Raw genomic sequence first — 21,941 nt, 5'->3', positions numbered from 1 at the left:
CAGAGCATCAGGAGCCCCAGCGTCTGCAGAGCACTCCTGGCTCTGGCAGCACTGGACAGGGAGCCCAGCTCCTCACAACGACCCCACACTGTCCCCCAGCTGCTAGGTGCCATCTTGTCAGTCTGACAGCCAGCTGCTTCCAAACTCTGCCTGACAGCACGTTTGAATGTTTTCCACCAGCATTCTTAACCTCAACTTTGTGAAAGAAAAATACAATCTGGCGCCTCACTCCTGAAGAGCTGCCAACCTCTGCCCTACATAATATTAGACCCAAGTCAAAATACTGAACGACATATGTAATGTACCAAGAAAGTGCAATTTCCCTATTGTTTGCTAAAACTCTGGCATTCAAATAATTTGCTGTTTTTCCCAAGCCAACCTGCTTCCAATGGCATCACAAAGAATAACATGGAATCCTTTCTGTGACATTCCAGTCACCTTAGCTCCTTGTTTCACTAAGTGTAGCGTTAAGCATTACAGCTCACATTGAAATGTAGGGCTAATTCCACAAAATGAATGCACCCTTCCTGAAAATACAGTTCACAAGTAATTTAGACTCAATGTCTTACAGTCTTCTGCATATTGGTAAAACAAAGCCTATTATTGCTTTCTGTGATTTGTGTCCTGTCTATACACTGATGTTAGTAATTTTAAATTTTGTTCTCTGAAAATGCTCGCTTAGCATTCCCTGGATCTTCAGACAGAAGTTAATATGCAGTCAACAGAACTGAAGTCTACATTTTCTGGTCCATTATTTTTTTAAGAACCAAATAATTGGCATGGCATGAAGGACAGAAACTATGCAAAATGAAAACACTCACTGGAACCACAAGCAGTGTATCTGAGAAATATTTTTGACTAACAAATTCTCATCCAAAGGGAAAAAAACTACAATGCCATGAAGACTCAATGGCACATTGTAGAGCTTAGGCTGCCACAAACACCAACTCCCTGAAAAACTTCTGCTTCTGAAACACATGAGTCAAAGTTACAACCATGGAAAACTCGAATGGCTTCTTCCACAGAATGAAAGCCAACATGCTCAAGGAACTGCTGAGGGAGCAATAGATGTGTCTTCTTTTCACTTTGAGCTAAATATATTCACAGCCAGCTTGTACTAACTTATACCAACACCCTTTAAAATAAGTATCTTTCCTCTTTCTTTGGTACAACTGCTAGACCAGCAAACCCAACCTGAAATTCAGAAATTCAAATTATTAGCAGCATTGTTTCCTTCACTAGCAACCGAACATAGCAAATGAGATTTTTCACAGTACTTTCCTCTCTGAATAAGTTTGCATATGTTTAGTTCAGAAATTGATTCAAATGATGCGCCATAGGGAACACAGCCCACACTTTCTTTGCTATCTTGGCTTTACATGGTTAACAGGAATGTCAAAAAATAAAGAGTTATTTTGATCAATAATGTAATGCTATGACTAAACTAATGCACGCAGCACGTCCCTTGAAGCAATACATGCAATGTTTACACAAGCCTCTGTCTGAATGAGACAAACTAAGGCTGTCAAACTGAACCAAGAAGCTGCAGAAACTGTAACACTATCTGATTGCACATTAAAACATACTTCGAATTCTGCAAATGTTTGCAGTTGTGTGCAGAATAATTTCTATGCCTTGAGCACACTAAGGAAACCTAAATCAAGCACATTTAGGTTTAACAAACATATCTATGTATTCATGCATTCCACTTAATTCTGTAACGTCACCGTATTTCAAGCTGACAAAAAGATGATACATGTTGCATTAGCAAAAACTATGCTGATTTAATTTTTAATCCTTAGCATGCATAATATATAGAGACAGTACGAAAAGTAGCTTGTAATACTGATGTTTGCCTTTTTTTGATGCTAGGTCCTTAGTCCTCAGTAAAAGAAAGGTGTGCTGACAAGGCACATCAGCACTTGAACTTCTGGTGGACTGGTGCTCAGGTAATTACAAGCACTGGAACAGTCTACAATTTCTGTATAAAGAAAATATCACCTATATTCACTGCATCATTAAGGTTTTCATTAAATGCTCTGGGTCACAAGACATAACATGGAATCTCTCCAACCCTCACCTATAGTCAATTTGAAGACCAGTGAAAAACACACAGGTCTAAAAAGCAGCTGATAAGTAGCACTTTAGAAGGTCTACATTAGGGTGAAAAGGAACCCTCTTACATATAATTTTTCTGCCCATCATCTTGGAAGACAGACTTCAGAATCAGGCCGTGTGCATCTCATCCAGACAGATTACTATGGACCCCCTCCAAACACAACTATTAGACTATGTTTTACATCACCCAGATTCCTATTAACTTAGCAAATAATGTTACCCCAAAACTGTGGAGTGAAATCAGAAAGACTGACTACTAGAGTTCTCGAGTGCATTTTTTCCAATAATAGCATCTGCTGACTGATAGGCACTGAATGCTCCTACAAGGAACCACTTTCAGGCCTCAGTGCAGCTGTGAATGGCCTGGTCTGACCACATCACTCAAGAACTTTTTGCAGATTTTGCTACCTTTTCCACTGCATCTATGTCAAACTTCTAGGCAAGACTTTCAGGTTATAAAAAGCCTGGTGTATCTGAATTTTCTCCACTATGGATCTCTTCAGAGTTTCTCTCACTTCTGTTAAACTTTTTGTTACTTCATTGGTAAAATGTGCCTGCAATTATAGATAGAGTTTGGACTTGAAGATGTAAAACAACATCTTGCAAGAACAAAGACTTCTGTCTGTTAGAATTTCAGCTGGTGACAATTACAGTCACATTAACATGGAAAAAAATTGTCCACCTCCTTGGATAAACCTTGTAAAGAAGCTCCTTTAGCTTTAGTGCGTGACATCCCATTAAAACTAGCAACTTAAAAAAATTACTAGTGTCATTTTCTCTTATGGGATGCTTACTTGAGACTCATACTACAGCTCAGAACTGTCCCAAAGGCTGGATCTTGGCTGTGTCACACTTCCAGCCTGCTTGCTACCTTCTTTTTGGAGGAGTCTTTGAACAGCTGCTCAGTCAGTGTATGTTTCCAACATTCTTCTGCCGATGAACTAGAGGGTAATTAGAGACTGGAACACTCTTGCCTTGCCCACATGAAAAGAGGACATAAATCCTAGAGCAAGGTTCTTCCTCCTGGCAAGAGGAACTGCCAGTGAAACCATTGAGCAGAGGAATATCACAAGCTGGATAAAGCTGTCACCCTGAAGTTAAACTGCTCTCATCTAACCAATGAGTAAGTATTATAACATCCATTTCACACTAGATCACTTGCAGGAAGACATGGAAGGACAGCTCTCTAAGTGTTAAAATGTTTGGGTTTGGTCATGGCAAGCTGCATGCATGCCATACTAATGCAATTTACGATGCATTATTTACTTAGCAAAGTGAAAATACTAAGAGCACTTCTAACATCATCTGTGAACAAGCATTATTTGCGAAATACAGGCATAAAATAAAAAGCTACTCCCTCAGAGACACTCCACCACTTTTTCCTTTTCCTAGGTATCGGAATTAGCATTTTTCTGCTCTACTCCATTCCACCTCCTGCTTTCAAGGGCATTTGCCAATCATGTCCAGAATATAATGAGCACTGTACTACGCAAGAACAAAGTCCAAACAGTCTCTTTTGACAAGTGAATATGCTTTTTTTTTTAAAATAAGAGGTTCTAATGCAAAGAGGAGAACTGGGTAAGAGAGTGATTCTACAACAGAAAAAAGACAACACTGAGACAACTTCAATCACCTCCAAAAACCTCTTTTTTACTTCTTTCCCCCTGAGGTAAGGGGCAGATTTAAACATTTATTTTTTTCATACGCAATAGCTAGAAAAGAGAATGCTGTATCCTTCCTCATATGGATTTCTCTCATCTTTTGCAAGTGTCAGCTGAACACTACACTCGTTCATTCTTGCTGTTCAGAACAACCGGTCTAAAAAAAAACCAAACAAAACAAGGCAGTTGCAGCTAATCTGGTACCTAACATAGACTTAGCCACTGTTGACAGACCTCAGAGAACCTCAGTTTGCAAAGCCTCTACACTTCACAGCTTTTTCCCCCAATAACTGGAAAATATTTTTCAGAAATTATTAAATTTAAAGAACTTGCACTGAATATACTATCACTTAAGTTTGGACAGGCAATGCATGTTAAATCAATCTCCATGAGTCAAGAGTTATATTTAAATTTATATTGAGAGAATTTGAGACATTAATGTGTAAAGTCATACTGTATTTTGGTCTTTAAATTAAGTTTACAGAGTCTATTGAGTCTGACACTTCGGAATTAAGTACCAGGAGTGTCCAAAGCTAAGATAAACCTGATGGTAATTTGCATTTGTCAACTACATTTTTTTCTGAGAACAGAAGCAAACTATTTCAGCATATAGATTATATTTGGATGACACGCAAATTCATGAAGCATTCCAATTTTTTTACCAGCCTGGCTAAAAAGAGAGGCCTGGCTGGACCTCAGGAACAAAAGGGAAGTTTACAACCTTTAGAAAAGGGGGTTGGCAACTTATGAGGAATATCAAGATGTAGTGAATCTATGTAGGGGGAAAATTAGAAAGGCCCAGGCTCAAGCAGAACTCAACTTGGCCACTGTGGTTAAAGATAACAGGAAGAGGGTTTTTTGGTACATCAGTAGATAAAGGAAGACTAGGGGAAATGTAGGCCTGCTGATTAATGAAGTGGGCATCCTAGTGGTGGAAGACACAGAGAGGGCTGAGTTACTGAATGCCTTCTTTGCTTCAGCCTTCACTGCTAAAGCTGTCCCTCATTAATCTCTGGACACAAGGGGAAAGGTCTGGAGAGAGGAAGACTTTCCCTCAGTAGGGGAAGACTGGGTTAGAGACCACTTGGCCAAACTGGACATCCATAAGTCCATGGGCCCTGATGGGATGCACCCACAAGTGCTGAGAGAGCTGGCAGATGTTATTGCTGGGCCACTCTCCATCATCTTTGAAAAGTCTTGGAGAACAGGAGAGGTGCCTGAGGACTGGAGGAAGACCAATATCACTCCAGTCTTCAAAAAGAGCAAGAAGGAGAACCCAGGGAACTACAAGCTGGTTAGCCTCACATCTGTCCCTGGTAGGGTGATAGAGCAACTCATTCTGGATATCATCTCTAAACAAGTTGAAGAAGAGGAAGGTATTGGGAGTGGATGCAAAGGGAATCTTAGTAACAAAGGATGAGGAAAAGGCTGAGGTGCTCAACACCCACTTTGCCTCAGTCTTTAGCAATGGAACTAGCTGTTCCATGGATACTCACGCACAAGGGCTAGGAAACAGGGAGGGAATCCAGAATGAGGCCATCACAATTAAAGATGAAGTGGTCAGAGACCTGCTACACCACTTAAGACACACACAGGTTTATGGGACCGGATGTGCTACATCCAAGGGTGCTGAAAGAGTTGGCAGACATGATCACCAGGCCACTTTCCATTATTTACCTGAAGTCCTGGCTAACTGGGGGGGGGCGGTCCCAATGGATTGGAGGGTAGCAAATGTAACACCCATCTATAAGAAAGGCAGAAAGGAGGATCCGGGAAACTATAGACCTGTCAGTCTGACCTCAGTACCAGGGAAGCTCATGGAGCAGATCATCTTGAGTGTTATTAGAAGACATATAGAGGATAACCAGGGCATCAGGCCCAGTCAGCATGGGTTTATGAAAGGCAGGTCCTGCCTGACAAACCTGATTTCCTTCTATGACCTGATGAGCAGCCAGTTTTTTTATGAGAGTTCTATGGGGAACAGTGTCAGATGCTTTTTGGAGGTCCAGATAGACAATATCCACAGCCTTTCCCTCGTCCAATAGTCAGGTCATCAGGGAGGTGGTTGAGTCACCATCCCTGGATGTTTTTAAAGGTCGTTTGGATGTGATGTTGGTGGATATGGTTCAGGGGAGAACTTTGTAGAGTAGGGATGATGGTTGGACTTGCTGATCCCAGGGGTCTTTTCCAACCTGAATAGTTCTTTGATTCTATGATGAAAGAAAAGCCTTTCAGATGCCTTACAACTGTGATTTGCATCAAAGCAAGCGGCATTCAACAAGGAGCAAACAGACACTTACACAAAAAGTGATGACAGAATCGAGATCCACCTCTAATCTTAAACTGTGCACTACATCCAACTTGTACTGTGCCACTGTGGATTTTTTGATCATTTCTCTTCAGAAAAGACAAGAGAACAGCACCATACCTACTCAGTCTGCATTTCAGTTAATTTTAAAAAACAGCTTTATATCACAAAACACAATTTTTTTTCATGCTAATTCATACATCATTTTTAAAGTGTTTCCTTTTTAAAAATCTGATTTGAAATTATCTTCTTTTCTGTTTTTAATGCTCATTTCTGAACGGTCAGTCTTCTCACCTGAACTTCCTGTTCTTGTACATTATTGTATGTTGATGCAAGACCTGGTTGTCTGAAGTCCCACACTTTGCTATAAAACAGTTGTGTACAAGGCTACATCCTGGTCTGTGTGACAGAGACCTAAGTATGAGTAAAGAGTTTAGTTCACCACTTTGATACATGACATTTCATTCAGAATTTTAAAAGATCAAGTGTCTTCAAGTTGATGGCATCCTTCTGTTCTTTCCTCTTCAATGTTGCTTTTATTCAAACCTATCTATCAAAATGCTGACATCAAAAGAAAGTCTATTAATCACAATTTTTTGAAAATTAATATTCCAGGCAACAAAAACTCCTTTGGTAAATATTTCAGCCTTATCTGCAAAAGACATTCAGGAGATAATATCTACATATTGCTGAAAGATACAATCATTAGGAAAAATTACACCTTTTAGGCAATAAAAAGATGGTAGGAACTCTGTACTATGCTGATTTTGAATCTAAAAGGTAACATAAGTCATTCCCTTTCTGACTGGCAACGGCAATACTTTTGCTTTTACAGAACTTGAGAAAAACATGGAATAGCATTCACATTGCTTTCACTTTGCTTATCTTGACTAACTGTCTTTTCTGATTCTTAACAGCCTTTTTAGAGATTATTATCACAAGATTATAACACTACATGGTTTGCAAAAAACCCCAACAAAAACAACACAAAAAATATGTTTCTTCCAAAAGGTGGGAAAACCCAAAACTATTTTACATATCTTATCAGTCCCTCTCTTGTTGTCAGATGCTGCAATGCCTCAGTTTTTCAACTAGCTCAAACCTGCAAACTGCAAACCTGCCCCGAAGAAAAAACCTTTACCCAGGCTCTTTCTCACACTCACAGAAAAATCTATAAGTGGACAGCAAAAACATGTGTGCAGGTTCAAAATATTTAGAGACAGAATAAAAATTTTCTACACTGTCTATCCCCAGGAAGGCACAGGTAAATAATTAAGACACCATAACGCAAATACTGTATCTCACATGTGCATGCATGCAAATCAAAGTACAACTTTCATGCAAACCAGATAATGCACTTCTAAATTTACTTAACTAAGATATATACACCGTCTTTGAGGAAAGAGAGAAATTATGCCACTAATACTATGACTATCTAAGGCATCCTTAAAGAGTAAAGAAGTACAAGAAAACCAGAGAGGGAACAGAAGGGTACATCACCAAGTACTTTATGTAAAAAAATACAACACACAGCTTAGAAACATGAATTGCAAATTAAGACAGAGCTCACAAAACCAGCAGAATTCTGTAGACTTCAAAGACATCAATGTTTGTAACAGTATCTTCAGTATTTTTGAAAGGAACAAGGCTGAAGAAAATAAAAGTGTGCTAAACAAGGCTATAGACTGTCAAATAGACAGAAACCGACTAACAAGAGTAAAAGAAGAAAGCACAGTTCAAGCTGTAATACACTAAAAGAAACCCTTCCAATCAGGCTGGAAAATACCCACAATACACAACAGAGGTAATTCTTTAAAAATTCACTAAAATCCATTGAGCCAGTAAGAACACAGAGAATTCCAAATCTTAACATTCCTTGACTGCTGCACATGTGCATCAAAAGCACAAAACATTTATTTTTTTTAAATGCAAGAGTCAACTTCAACGTGCTCAACAGAACAAACTAATGGGAAAGGTGAATGTAAAGTAATGCTATTGCTCCTAATTTCATGCAGTTAGGATTAATGAAGTAATAAACTAACCTGAGTAACTGGTAAAAATGTGAAGCCATTTCAGAATTCAAATCAAAATGCTGTCTTCAGTTAGGAATTTATAAAAAAAACATACTTGTACAAACAAACCAACGAAACAAAAAAGATGTCCAAAAGCCATAGTGAGGAGTTTAAAGTGAGGTATGAGTATATAAAAAAAAATCTAAGAAAATCTGCATTGCTTGTTGTTTTAAAGCTGTTTTCCTTTTTTTTTTTAATCAAATCATGTCTACTTTGACTTGCCTCAAAACCTGATTAAACAGGTATGAGAACCACACGTTTCTGACAGTCATATGGAAAACTAATTTAAATACTGAATAAAAAATATTTACTTTTAATTTTTCACGTTGTTACACCCATAAAAGAATGAGGATATTGCTGTCTTTAGCAAGAAAACAGAGGAGATTTTTTTCAAAATGTTTTGATTTTATTAACATCTAGAACATTCTGAGAAGATGTAATATTGCGAAAAAACTAAATTAAGGTTTCCATTTATTGATGTGCTGGATCAGTCAGAAAGAGCTTGTGACCTTGCACAAACTGACCTCAGCAAAACTTAGAAGAAATATACAAGTAAAGTGCTTTCCTCCATCACATCTCTGTCCCAGAGAACCCAGCATACCAACACCATAACCCCTCGCACATTTGAGGACAGTGTAAAATTATGTGGGAAAAGGGTATAAAAAACTCTTGAAGATCAAGAGTCTAATGACCTATTCTATGTTAAATTCAGACATTTAGGAGCACTGTAGTGAATAGAAATTATCTATACTCACCATATATTTAAAAAATATACTCCACAAAGACAAAGCCACACCTTTTTAATTTCATAATTTTTCTGCCCTTACGTACAAATTCTACCATATAAAAAAATGCTGTACCCCTATCATGCTTCACGTCATTGCCTAGAACCCTGGGAGTAAAAGGCCTGCCTTTTACTAAAGTAGTAACTTTAGTAGCTTCACTACTCACACTTGCAACCTACTAAGCAATGTATTTAAGAAAACAGGCATGAATCATGGTTTGCTTTCCATCATATATTCCAGGACACAGATAAGCTAAGGTTCTAGAAGCCTCCTCTTCTGCTTCTTATGGGAAATATTAATTAAATCCTTCATCACAACTGTGTTGATTTGCTCCCTCCTAACACTCAACACGATCACAGACAGCAGAGAGAACCTCCTGTGGTTATTAACAACTTTGGAGCAATGCGTTATGGCTGAGTTAACATGTTCTCTAACATTTATGGCATTTTAAAATCAGATTTTTCTAAAACTACCAGACTTAAACTTCAAATCTCTGAAAGAGTCAAGCAATACACTTACCTGCAATTGGAATATTCTGTGAGACTGAAAGCTGTACATCTCCAGTCCCAGGTGGCATGTCAATTACTAAATAGTCCAGTTGACCCCAGTCAACCTAGAAGACAACCATAAAAATGTATGTTGCAGGTCTGAAGTGTTTCTATTTAAGGCACTTCGTGTTTTATTGCCGTCCTTGTTTTCTAGAATGTAAAATAAGTGAACCAAGGAGACACCAAAAGAATGATACAGAGATGCCCTTTTAGTCATACTTGCACTACAGGAACAAGACTATGTTTTTCTACAAGATGCAACATCTGCTGATGATTCAAAACTACGAGCACAACTTTACCATTAGCATTAAGAGCATAATCCATACTGGACTATTTTCCACCAAAAAAGCAGCAACAACTAAAATTAAGTTTTTTACTTTGCCTCTGCTTTATCACAGGTAAGAAGCAAATATTAGGTAAAATTTAGGCTAAAACTCTGGTTTTGTGCATCTAACATGGCAGAGGAGTTGTTTCCATTAACTTTAAACCAATTTTGCTCGCTTCTTATCACTTGTTTGAAACTATACATAAAACTTTAGTAATTTTCTTTTCATTTGTTCTTGCAAAGTTAGAGCTATCAGTAATGAGTTTTCTCCTAGAAAAAAACTCCTGTAAGGAGAAGAAAAAACAAACAAAAAAACCCCAAACCAAACCAACCCCAAAAAAACCCCTAAACCAACAGATTTGTTAAACAAAAATCACCAGGTATAATTATACAAACTTACAATGTACATAAGATGTCACACACACACAAAATGTTTACTGTTTGCTAGGCAAATGAGAGCAGCCACTAAGGACAGTAAGCTCAAATATGAGAACGCTGTGATTACTTATGTTCTTCACCAACAAAATTTCCAGGAAAGCCAAGTAACTCTCTGGAGCACTTTGTACTGCAATAAGTGTTCTCTTCATGAGGACAGAAATGGTTCTAGGCCTCCTCTCTACTAATGCAAAGCTGTGCTGGTTTGGTTGGTTTATGGGTAGTGGGGGAAGGGCCCCAGGGGTGGCTCCAATAAGAAGCTGAAAAAAGGTCCTCCAGCTCCAAAAATCAGCTGGCCACTGAGCTGCTAGAGAGAGACAATTGATGTACCTCTGGGATTAACATACAAAAGAACTGATGTAAGACCTGAGCAAAGAGCAAGTCCAGGAGAAAGAGCTGTGCTAGAGAGGTGAAAAACATTGCTGGGATGAAGATCCCAAGGCTGAATGAGGAAGAGAGGGGAAGAAGGTGCCAGAGTAGAAATTCTCCTGCAGCTCATGGTGAGATGGCAGCTGTCTCCCTGCATGCATGGAGGAACATGGTGGAACATTCCCTGAAGGCACCAGGAGGGACAAATGTGGATTTGCATCCCGTGGACTTGGATCTGCAGCCATGGAGGACCCCAGGCCAGGGGAGGTGGCTGTTCCCAAAGCAGCCTGTGACTCTGTGGGAAGCTCAGGCTGGAGCAGCTCCGGACCTCGTGCGAAGGACTCATGAAGGAGAGGTCATGGAGGACTGTCTCCCATGGAAGGGGCCCAATGGGGAAGCAAGAAAGGACTGTAAGGAATCCTTCCTGAGGAGGAAGGAGCGGCAGGAACCACCAGCCTGTGAACTGACTCTAAACCCCATCCCCTCTCCCCCTGTGCCACTGGGAGGAAGGAGGGATTGGAACCGGGAACAAAGTGACTTGAGACTGGGAAGAAGGGAGGGGTGGGGGTAACGTGTGTAAGCACTGCTCTTTGTTTTTCCTGCATGGCCAGGTGGCTGGTTCTTTGTTGTCATGTTAGGCCTAAACCATGACATTTAATGGTGACCCAAATGAGAGGGAGGGGTGGGGGAAAGAACAGATATATAAACTTATATACAAATATATACAAAACCGATATTGATGATCATAGAAATAGGTGGGTGAGAGTCCCTTGCAGCAAGGCCACTTTAGGAGACTGGTCCACAGCTCCTCACAGCACCTAATGGAGTTGGATTCTGGAGTGCACGTGGCAAACTGAAGAATTTCTGAGCAGAAACAGCCACAAGGAAGGAGGCGTGGAAGGGGGCTGAACATCTGGTTCTCCTGTCTTTTATAGAGTATTGCAGGAAGCAGGGGGGAATAATGACCCCTCCCTCTTCCAACCCTCCCAGGTCTTTCAGGGTCTTAAAGACCCTCTCTCTAGTTCCTCTTCCATGTATCTAACCCCAGGCCAGGGTCACTTAAACCACAACAAAAGCCAAGCTCCAATTCACCTAAACATTTCCCAGTGGTTTAACTAAGCTTTGGGAGATCCTCAATTCAACTCTGACGTGGTGCAGGTTAGTACCAGTGCACTGCTACTATCCAGCAGTAATGATACACAGTCTTTTGTCTCTGCAGTAAAGAAGCTTTAGAAATCATAACCATGTTACAAATAAAGACCCACAAATAGCTCCCTTTCATTTTTCTCTCCACACAGACGTGATGCAATTGTATGGTATGATTATGTTCCATATAATGGATACAACAGTCTATTAACGGCTTTAATACAGGAAAACACACAAAAAAGAATAAGGTTTTACTTTTTTATTTTACACATACTCTCAGTGTGATTTTAACAGCAAAACCAATTGACATTTTGCCAGTTCCCCAGTTACTGTCCAGTAGTGTCAGACTCTGCCAGAGAAACACTCACTAACTTCCAGTCAGTTCTCATACAGATTATGATCTTCTGGGGAAGCACAAGGGATGGGAAATTCAGACCACTAACCCAACAGAGCACTTCAGTGAGAAATGGAATTTTTCAAGGCAGACTGATGAAAATGCAAGATTTCAGAGCACTTTAAGGGAGAAACAGAGGTGGGGAAAGTTGGTTGCAAATTCTAACTTCAGACATCTAAATTAGGGACTCTCAGGCATACCTCCCTTTCCTCATTTTCTATAGAAAGGCTGTAGGAGCACTGAAGGGTGCCTAAAACAGTCTAGCTAAACAGGAAATGCTACTTATGTCAACCACAGCAAACACTGCACTTTTTCACGTGTAATATTAAACTGTATTATCTACAATTCCTATATTAATATTTATATTTTGTCAACCAAGGAATACACCTACCCGATTTCTAAAAGTTATTAGCATTCATAATTATACTGAGACCATACAACCCCGAAGAAAAATTACGGGTATGTGCAAAAATGTATGTACTGAAACTTAAGCATCGGGTAGAAAAGTCAGTTTGTCTTAAAAAAAAATAAATTAAAAATCAGTTCTTTACTTTATTTCTCTTAACTAATCTTGCTTAGTCATAAAGCAAGGTAAAAGCCAGTACTGATGAATGCCTCCTTTCCAGTGAAAACAACTTCGGTCTCTTGAAGGCATGAACTTTACATCTCTATGTGTCTTAATTAAAAACTAACCATTATAAAAGGTGACAAATTGAAATTATATAGATGTTAAGAAATTTAACATGAGTGAAGTAAAATTCCTTAAAGATTTGTAACTAAACACACATATAACCTCTAAATAGTAAAGCCCATAAATCTCAATATGCAAACCCAAATATTTTGTAAAAATCACAACCATTTTGAAAGGCTAAGCTATAGAGGGTTTTGGTTTTTTTAAAGGATTAACTCAAAATACCTCCCTCCCAGGTCTTCATAAAGGCTTATCCTGGCATCTTTTCTTATGTCCAGATTTACAAGTCCAGTAATCATATTTTCCTTCAATAAATACTTCTACAGAAACTATGAAGAAACCCTTTTACTTTCTCCTTTACAGCAAGCTGCAGTCCTGAAACAAATGTATGAATGGCACAGCACTACTGTCATTCTGACAGTTTCCGAGCACCCAAAAACAGTTCTTGAAAAATCTTGGATATTGGGTAGTTTTCAGCCCTTTTCTCCATGAGCTCAACTAAAAGTCCTTTTAAGTACAGCACTGTCCCATGGCACAGTACAAGACAATCCAAACCACACCCTTATCAGAGGTAATTGTAATAAAAATAAGCTGTCTGGTTTTGCAAGTACTTGCTAGCCCTGACTTCAACCTACACCCTATAATGGAACAAGGTGACTTTCTGGGCCTGTCTTACACCTTTTCTTACCACTTTTACCAGAGGTTCTGCTTCCCAAGGACTACTACTCTACTTGCTCCTTCATCAAGCTCCACATGATCCACCTACATAGCAAGCATTACAGTTCCCCAAAGAAAACAAAGGTGTTTTTTATTTCTGTTACTATGTGGAACACCAATGGAGAAGACTTCAAAGGCCCATGCACAAACCCTTTCCTAGGTGTTCAGCTTTGTGGAGAAGCACAAAGCAGTTGCTGCTCTTTTAAGCAGAGGTAGCTGCCTTGGTAAAAACATCTCCATGTAAAACCTCTAAAGTAAAACAACACTTTTCATAAATAGTTCTCCACTTCAAATCCACACAAAATGATAATTGCTGAAGAAGTTACTTTCAAAATTTAACATATTTAGTACAATGGAAGAAGGGGTAGAGATATCAGAGGCATCAGAGCTTTCTTACTTCTTCCTTAGTAAGTGATGCCGTAACAGCAAAAAGGACCTTCAAGATGAACTTTCTAGATTGTCCTATGAGTGATGACTTTTAAAGTTACAAACCCCTGAAACAGAAGTTAAGAGAGGAAATTTAAACACACAGTGAAACTCATAGTAAATCTCCTTGCTAGGCCACACAAAAAATACTCTGTTAACACACAGTGCAAATAGATTATAACACTTAATTTATGGTACTGAAACCATCTCTTTCACATATTTTCTTCAAATTCATGAATTGAAAGAAGAAATTAGCTGTCTTTATAAAATTAATTGTGCTCCATTGTAATACTTATAAATCTGAGCACAGAAACATAAAGCTACACCATCCCAGTAGCAGTGGAGAGGATGTGCTGCTGCTGTGCAGAGTAGGATGGAAGACAGGTTTTTGCTATACCAGGTCAGAAAAGGCAACAAAGAAGATGCGTAGGTAAGTATTGAATATATATGAGAACTACCCTCTACACAGCTCTCTGTTTCATGCCACTGCTGTAGCACTGAACTGGTGGAAGTAAGATGGCAAACTAGATTGGAAAACCATTCCTCATTAAACCTAACTTTGGCTTTTATTTTGGGTGAGGTTGAACAGTTATCCTCAAACGTTTATTATCTTCATTTGTAACTCAGAGTTAGAATGGAGAGGTGCACACAATGACATAGCTATATTTGCTGAAAAGAACTGAGCTAGTGTTTTTGCCTAGTAGTGGACAGTGTCCTCTAGATATATGGACTTGGTCAGACTTGAGTTGGGGAACCCTGCACTTCAACCTGTTTCTCTCTGTAGACTTCCTCTTATCTTCTTTTACTCTGCAAGAAGTAATTATAAACACTGTGTAGTTCGATTGTTCCTCCATTGAACCCCCTCAAGCAGTATTGACAGTCTTTATTAAACAAGTTATTGAATGTAATTTGGAGAGTACAATGATTTTTTTCTGGAAGTGTACCCATTACTTAATGGGAGAAGAAATTCCAGGCCTGTTACTAAATCTTAGCAGAGGAGTGACTTTCTGAAATCTACTATTGCCATTCATACAACATTATTAAAATGGGATGTATAATCAGGCTGTGATGTAAAACATTAATTTGAATGCAAATCCTGTTTATATGCCACAAGTTACCAAATTAGGACCGCTAGCCCTCATGTTCTCAGTCAGTTCTGAAAAGTATCTGTATGCAAATGCAATTGCATACAAGCAAATGAGCTCAGATTTACAGCATGTTACAGTAAATTAGTTTCCTTTGAAAGCAATAAGTGGACAGTGGCCTTCCCTGTAGCATCTGAAATCTGTCAACATCTTTGCATGTACAGAAATGTTAATACCTTTTCCCCTCTAATATATACAGTGTGTAAAACATTTTAAACCATAGAAGAGTAATTGCATTTTTCTTAAGTATAGCATTAATCTTTTTATTAAAAAGGTTTAACTTGACATTTATTGTCAGGCAATATAATTCAGTTCCACGTGCTTCTGTGTATTTTCCCTTGCACAGAAACACAACAAATGCTTGTCTGTAAATTACATTAATAAATCACTCTGTTTATGTGACAATTCATAATCAAAATACCAGATATGCATTTTGAGTAAGGGTTCCAAATAGCAAGTTAAACTCAGGGTAAAGCATAGAAATATAGAAGGCATTTCTGCTGAGGAATGAAGCCTAAGCATCCTCTGTGCATGAGGCAGAAATGACAGCGTATCGGCTCAAAAGAAGGATTGCTACTTGTGGTTTTGAAGTAATGCTGGTGTTTGGTAAATAACAAAATATATTATTTATTTGTACTTAATAAGAGGAATACATGCAGAGTTTCAATCAAGCAGCACTGCAGGTGCAAACTTGGCAGCAACCAGCCAGGCTCTAAACACCAGTATCAGAAAAGTACTAAGAGCTACACTGCAGGCAACTTAAGATCTATCCCTGCCTTATCCCTCCTCCTCCTTTGTTGTGTATATATAGATGAGTTAATACAGGCAAAGAGCTGAACAAATAAAGGTAAGACATTCTGTTGTTATATGTATATATATACACATATATGTATATAATTGTCCACATATATTTACATCTGTTAGTGCAAGAAAAAACAAATATTTTTAAATATTTCCTTGAAAAAATACTTTAAGATTCTTCTTAAACATACACAGACATAGGGAACAAATAAGTAGCTTCATGATGTAAGAAAACAGACAATTTAGGAATAGTATAATGAAGCATGACATTTTAATAGGGTTTTTTTATGCTTGCAAATACTTCTTAAAGAAAGAAGAGATTCCCCAGCCATAGAAGATAAGATGTTTAGTCCCTAACTCACTGTTAGTGAAGTAAATACCTATACCATAGCAGGATATTCCACAGTGCTTAATGTAACTTGACACTTTCTGAACAAAGACAACTGCCCTTTGGCTTGTCCTCTGAGGTTTAACCAATCACAAAGACTTGCACTCTAACACCATGAAAAACAGATGCACTGCAATGGTAAAAATTCCCTCTGAAGTATTTCTGAGCAGCTTGTTCTGCCAAGTTTAGAGAGAAATTGAGATGAAGGGTAAGTACAGTTTGCTCGAAAAACTTCCATAAAGAGAAGGAAAATCTCCTATTCTTTCTCCACAGAGACTAACTTTTAGAAGTAAGTGCCTGGAAAGAAAGTCAGAGTCCTGTTCAGTTCAACCACCAAGAGAGAAACTGGCCTTCTCCATGATGGCTTTCAGCAATGTTAAGAACTGAAGGGAAATGCAGTAGCATGAAGTTTCTGTCACCTTCATCTATATAACCTACAACACTAAAAAACTCCCAGAAGATGATGATAGGGAGGTTATTCTGTCCAGGGCATTCCAGGAGATAGGGAAGGCACTCAGCACCGGGCTCCTGCTAAAACTTCATAAACACCAGTCAACACTGAGCCAGCCTGAAGTGAAGATGGCACACAGCTGCGAGGCAGCATGGCATGTCAGCAGCAGTCTGTGCCCAGTCTCTGGGGATGTCTGAAAATGACTCGCTCTGTGCATGACTGATGGAGACTGTATTAGCACCGTTGCGTATGAAAGGCTCTTTCACAAAGTTTGAGTTTTTACTACAAAGAGCCTTCGTGAGCTGAAATTCCCATTTCTCAGAGACTCAAAGCACTTGTTCTCTAAAACATTTTGAGAAGCAAACTTCTAATATGCAGTCAGTCTTGAGATGAGTCAATGATCTGCTGCTCTCTACCCTTTTCCCACAGTCTCCACTACGTAATTTCTACTAACTTTTCTTCAGAAATGCACCATTTTTTTTTCCTGTTCTATGATACAAAACTGTCTGTAGTTCAGCTGCTGAAAAATGATTACTGAAAAAGAAATAGAGAACCAGGCAAGTTTCTGTTCTTACGCTTTTTAGCAATAAAATAATGCATAAAAGTAAAGTTCCAAAAATGTAAATTAATCAAAAGACAGCGGGCTAGCATCACACTACCTGATTAAACTAATCACCAGATTGATGCAGCTACGCTATGCATATCATCTAAACTGTAAATTCTCTTTGAGCTCCCTCTGAAAATGCACAAAGGCATCAGCATTGTTTAGCTATCAAACACAATGGCAACACCACATTTTTAAGGCAGTATTATCAGAAACCTATTTAAATTAATACAATTTATATATGCTGATTCAAATGTTCCTTGCAATAATATCAGAAGGAAATACTACTACTGTTGGCAACAAATATCAAAAGGGAGACACTTATTAAGCCCACCCCTGAACACGTATTTTAGTCATTATTTCTGTAATTATGGTAAAAAGGTGATATACAGTTTAAAAGTGAGTACTTATGCTATGCAACAAAAAGCAATGTCCCTAATTCTCTTCACAAGTAATTAAACTTCCTTAAACTTCAGTTCATATTCTGGCACGGTAAGAAAATAAATAAAATTCCTTATTGGGGTACCAACAGATTAATACAGGCACCGCTTCATGTCCATCATTGAGACACTGATTTTAAATTCTTGCCTTAAGCTAAAAATAATTACATTGGAAAAAGACAGAAAATTCTCTTTCTTAAGTACAAGGTATAATGCTTTTTTGCACCAAAGACAGAACTTCTACCCAGGTCAGCCTAAGGCCTTCAGAAAAATGATTACAGAAGAAAATAACATGATAGATGTTACTCAGGTCATTTAAGATGCTGCTGAAGAAAGCTTTCTAATCTTACCATGAACTGGGCAATATAAAAACTAGAGTAGAATCAATTAGATGTAGACTGCTGAACTGAGGCCAAAAGAGAGTAAATCTCAGTATAGGACTTGCTTTTTGTCTGGAGAGATGTTATCAGGTCTCAGACTTAGTAGTCCTGAAGTGAAATTATAATTTTCAGAAATAAAGTGTTATGGGTTGTTTTGGGGGTTTTTTGATTACATGCTTTTCCCAAATATGGACAAAGCTCCATCCTCCAACTTTCTTTACTTAAAATTCACAAGCATATCCTCCCCAGTCACTGAATAAAAAACAGTCTACCCTTGCTAATGAAACCAGCATCCGAGAGTCTGCTTGAATTACCTCAGAGCACAACTATCAATACTCCTCCCAACAAGAAGTTGCAGCAAGGCGGCACAAAATATCGAAAATATACAGTCTTTCAGTTCCACAAGATAATTAAAAGGGAGTGGGGGCAAAGTGTAAGCAAAAGCATATGAGAGACCAAGCAGAGCAAATCACTGACTCACTGGGGTTCCCAATCATGGACTGGTCCATAGACTGTGAGGGTGGCACACGTCCTCTGTTAAAAGAACTGGTTTTACGTCAGAAAGAAGCAAGAACAACTGCATGGAGGTGGTTCTCACAAAGAGTGGAACACAGAAAGTGCATTAAAGACACACACAGGATGTAAAAATAAATACCATTTAAATACTGTACACATTTTGCAGTTGCACACATTAACATTTCCACAATTTAGAGATGTATTGAATGTCTTATATATTGGAGTAGTAGGAGCACTTATTATTAATTAGACAACGGATAATCTCTGTAAGTATTGCATAAAGATTGCCAAAATAATTGCTGTGCCTGCAGATCCATGCTTTTGCATTCACCAGTGCCCTCAGTTATGAATCTGCAAAAATAAATTAAGAGTGTTACTTGTATGCTAAATACATTAAAAATAATTTTCTGAAGGTACTGATACCATGAATTTCAGGGACATTTAGTGATTACTGCCAAGCAACAGACAGTCTTCATATCTGCATTTACTCCCTAGATTTTTATTTAGCTCAAATTTTTACTTAATTTTTTTAATATAAAAAACCCCTCTGTTTACATCTAGCAGAAGTAGTACTTAAAATGGGCACCCACTTTAGCTGCATCTAGGCAATTTCAGGGCACTCTACTGGGTATCGGGAAATATAAGCTGAAATGCTAAACTGAGAAAGTAACTGAACTTGCAGCTTCCACATGCTGGCTGAATGGTTATGGAAACTTCCCAGGCTGTTATTATGAACAGAAAAGTTAAGCCTGTCAAGTTAAACTGAAAGAAAGGTCTTGGCACATAAGAAGATACTTGATTTTTGCTCTAAATCTCAGCCTACAATTAGGTGCTGAGATCCAGGACAGCCATAAACTGAGACACATCCCATAGGCTTTCCCTAATAGCACTCTTGCTTAGTATCTTGAGTATTATTAATTTCCAGCCAATGAACCTACCAACCATCAATTTCTACTTACTCCTCTCTAAGGTCCAAACTTTGGCACTCTAAAATACTGCACCTGTTCCCCTAAGACAGTGCCAAAGAGTATGAAGGTTTTTAAAACCAGGAGGAGAAAGTGAACCCTCAGATAATACCTCTGGGAATGACAACTGATGTACTCATATCATCCCAGGTATGCAGGTTCCAGCATAGGCTTCAGTTTGACCTCCCACTCCTGCAGGCAGGGCACCTACCTCTTAGGCACTGCTGTGTTCAGCACAGCAATACCCATATCCCTTTTTGCATCTAACTACAGAAATAAAAAACAGGTTCCTGTATTAGTGGATTAGAATAGAGAAAGTAGAAGAGTGGCATTAGGTTTCTACTATTTTTTGAAGTCTCATATAAATAATGGAAGCTTCGTTTAGAAAAGAAAATAGTGCCTTCTCTTTTCCTAGCTCCTCTACCACCAGTATTCCTGTTTAGCAAACATTTAAGAACATGCTTAAATCACCACCTCTTTCCAGGAATGAAGCTGGATGCCACTTAGGCTCGAAGTTCTTAAGTTTGCTGCAGAGAAATCTTAAACCCATAACAGTTCCCTTTAAAAGCTGGAGCGGGGGGGGGGGAAATAAAAAAAGAGAAAACAAATCCATTCTAGCCCCAGTGCAGCCATTTTGAGACACCATGAGCTCTCTGCCATTCTTCCTGTCTAGTCAACAAACCCTGAAAAACAGCTGCATGGTTTTTGTTTGCTTTATGCAAAGGAGGGCAGACACATGCATATCTGTGTAATCTGTGCGAGAGATGAGACTACTGGAAACAGAGCAAAGAAAATACTCTCACAGCCTGTTCCCACAGCAGTAGTAGCTGCACAGTCATATAACCATGACAGCTGAGGAACCAGCCAAGAAATATTTACTGTAAATACATTCTCACTATATTGTTAGGCCTTTTTTTTTTTTTCCTTTTTTTAATCCACAAAGACAGTGATTATATATTTACTGCACTTTCAGTTCAGTAGTAAGTTACTGGCTAATGTTTTTGTTTTCCTCTGGCTTTCTTAGCACTTTTTTCTATGATTGTCAATTCCTTTCAGAGACTATAATCCCTTTTCATATCAGCTGCTACCGCAAGCCAATAAAACTACAGGGATCCGTATAGAACCTGCTTCCTTCATTAAGACAAGAAAGGCAACAGAACAGGTTTTGTAGCTTTAGTCAGAAACAGAAAGAATCAAGCCGATATTTGTTCAATCATACCCATCCCAAAACATACAGGAGCACTTCAGGGTGACTGTACAAATAGCCCTCTAGCCCATAAGGAGATAACTTGGGAGCAGAGAGGTGGCAAGGAGCCTTCTGTGCTTTTGGCAGCAGTACATCCCTGAATCTATGTTTAGCTTATAATCTCCAGCAAGAAGAATAATTTCCCTTAAATATGTACATACTGACTGGGACTGGTTAAGGCAGCTCTCTCTGGACAGACAGGACTTTTCAAGGTGATGAGCATTTGAGCAAATCAATGACGATTATACAAATTCCTTTAAAAGGCTTATCTAAACATCAACATCACAACTAAAGCATGATATAGAAATTAGTGTCAAGATTTCCAGTGATTGCAGTGAGCTCTAGATGAGAAGAAGTGATCTTATTTGTTCTTTTTTCTTAGCTAAATAAATATAGCAAAAAGTAAGCACACGCATTTTTTAAAACAAATTATTTTATATGGTATGAGTAGATTATCTGCTTATTTTGCCCTTGAAACAGTTATTTTAATTTCAGTGATAAAATGAGGCATGCCAATTGATAATCCTTGCTTTAAATGAAAGCTTATTGAAAAGCAGGACCAGAATCCTGGACTTCCACAGGGCAAACTTTGGCCTCCTCAATCAACTGTTAGGGGAAATCCCATGGGACAGGGTGCTAGAAGGTAAAGGGGTTCAAGATAGCTGGTCAACATTCAAGGACCACTTCTTGCAAGCACAGGATCAGAGCGTCCCAATGGTTAGGAAATCTAGTAAGGGAGCTAAGAGACCTGCATGGTTAAAAAAGGAACTGCTGGGCAGACTTAAGTGGAAAAGGAAAATCTACAGATCATGGAAGGAAGGGCTGGTCACGTGGGAGGAATATAGGACTGTTGTCAGAGGATGCAGGGAGGCAAGAAGGAAAGCTAAAGCCTCCTTGGAACTTAACCTTGCAAGTCAGGTTAAGGATAATAGAAAGGGCTTTTTCAAATACATAGCTAACAAAACTAACACTAGAGGCAATATTGGCCCACTGATTAATGAGGTGGGAGC

The 21,941-nt window shown here is 38.7% G+C and overlaps 1 protein-coding gene across 1 annotated transcript in view; it reads right to left on the bottom strand.

The window, feature by feature from the left end:
* NUBPL (nucleotide binding protein-like) overlaps window positions 1-21,941 on the bottom strand; it is a 79,925-nt gene that overhangs the window by 19,223 nt on the left and 38,761 nt on the right. Inside the window, exon 7 of the mRNA XM_009993928.1 lies at window positions 9,464-9,557. Coding sequence (XP_009992230.1) covers window positions 9,464-9,557 — 94 coding nt within the window. The remainder of the gene's footprint in view (window positions 1-9,463; window positions 9,558-21,941) is intronic.

Source organism: Chaetura pelagica, unplaced genomic scaffold (genome assembly GCF_000747805.2).
Source record: "Chaetura pelagica isolate M959 unplaced genomic scaffold, ChaPel_1.0 scaffold11, whole genome shotgun sequence".
In the NCBI taxonomy this organism is placed as follows: domain Eukaryota; kingdom Metazoa; phylum Chordata; class Aves; order Apodiformes; family Apodidae; genus Chaetura; species Chaetura pelagica.
This window is presented reverse-complemented; position numbering and strand designations above follow the sequence as displayed.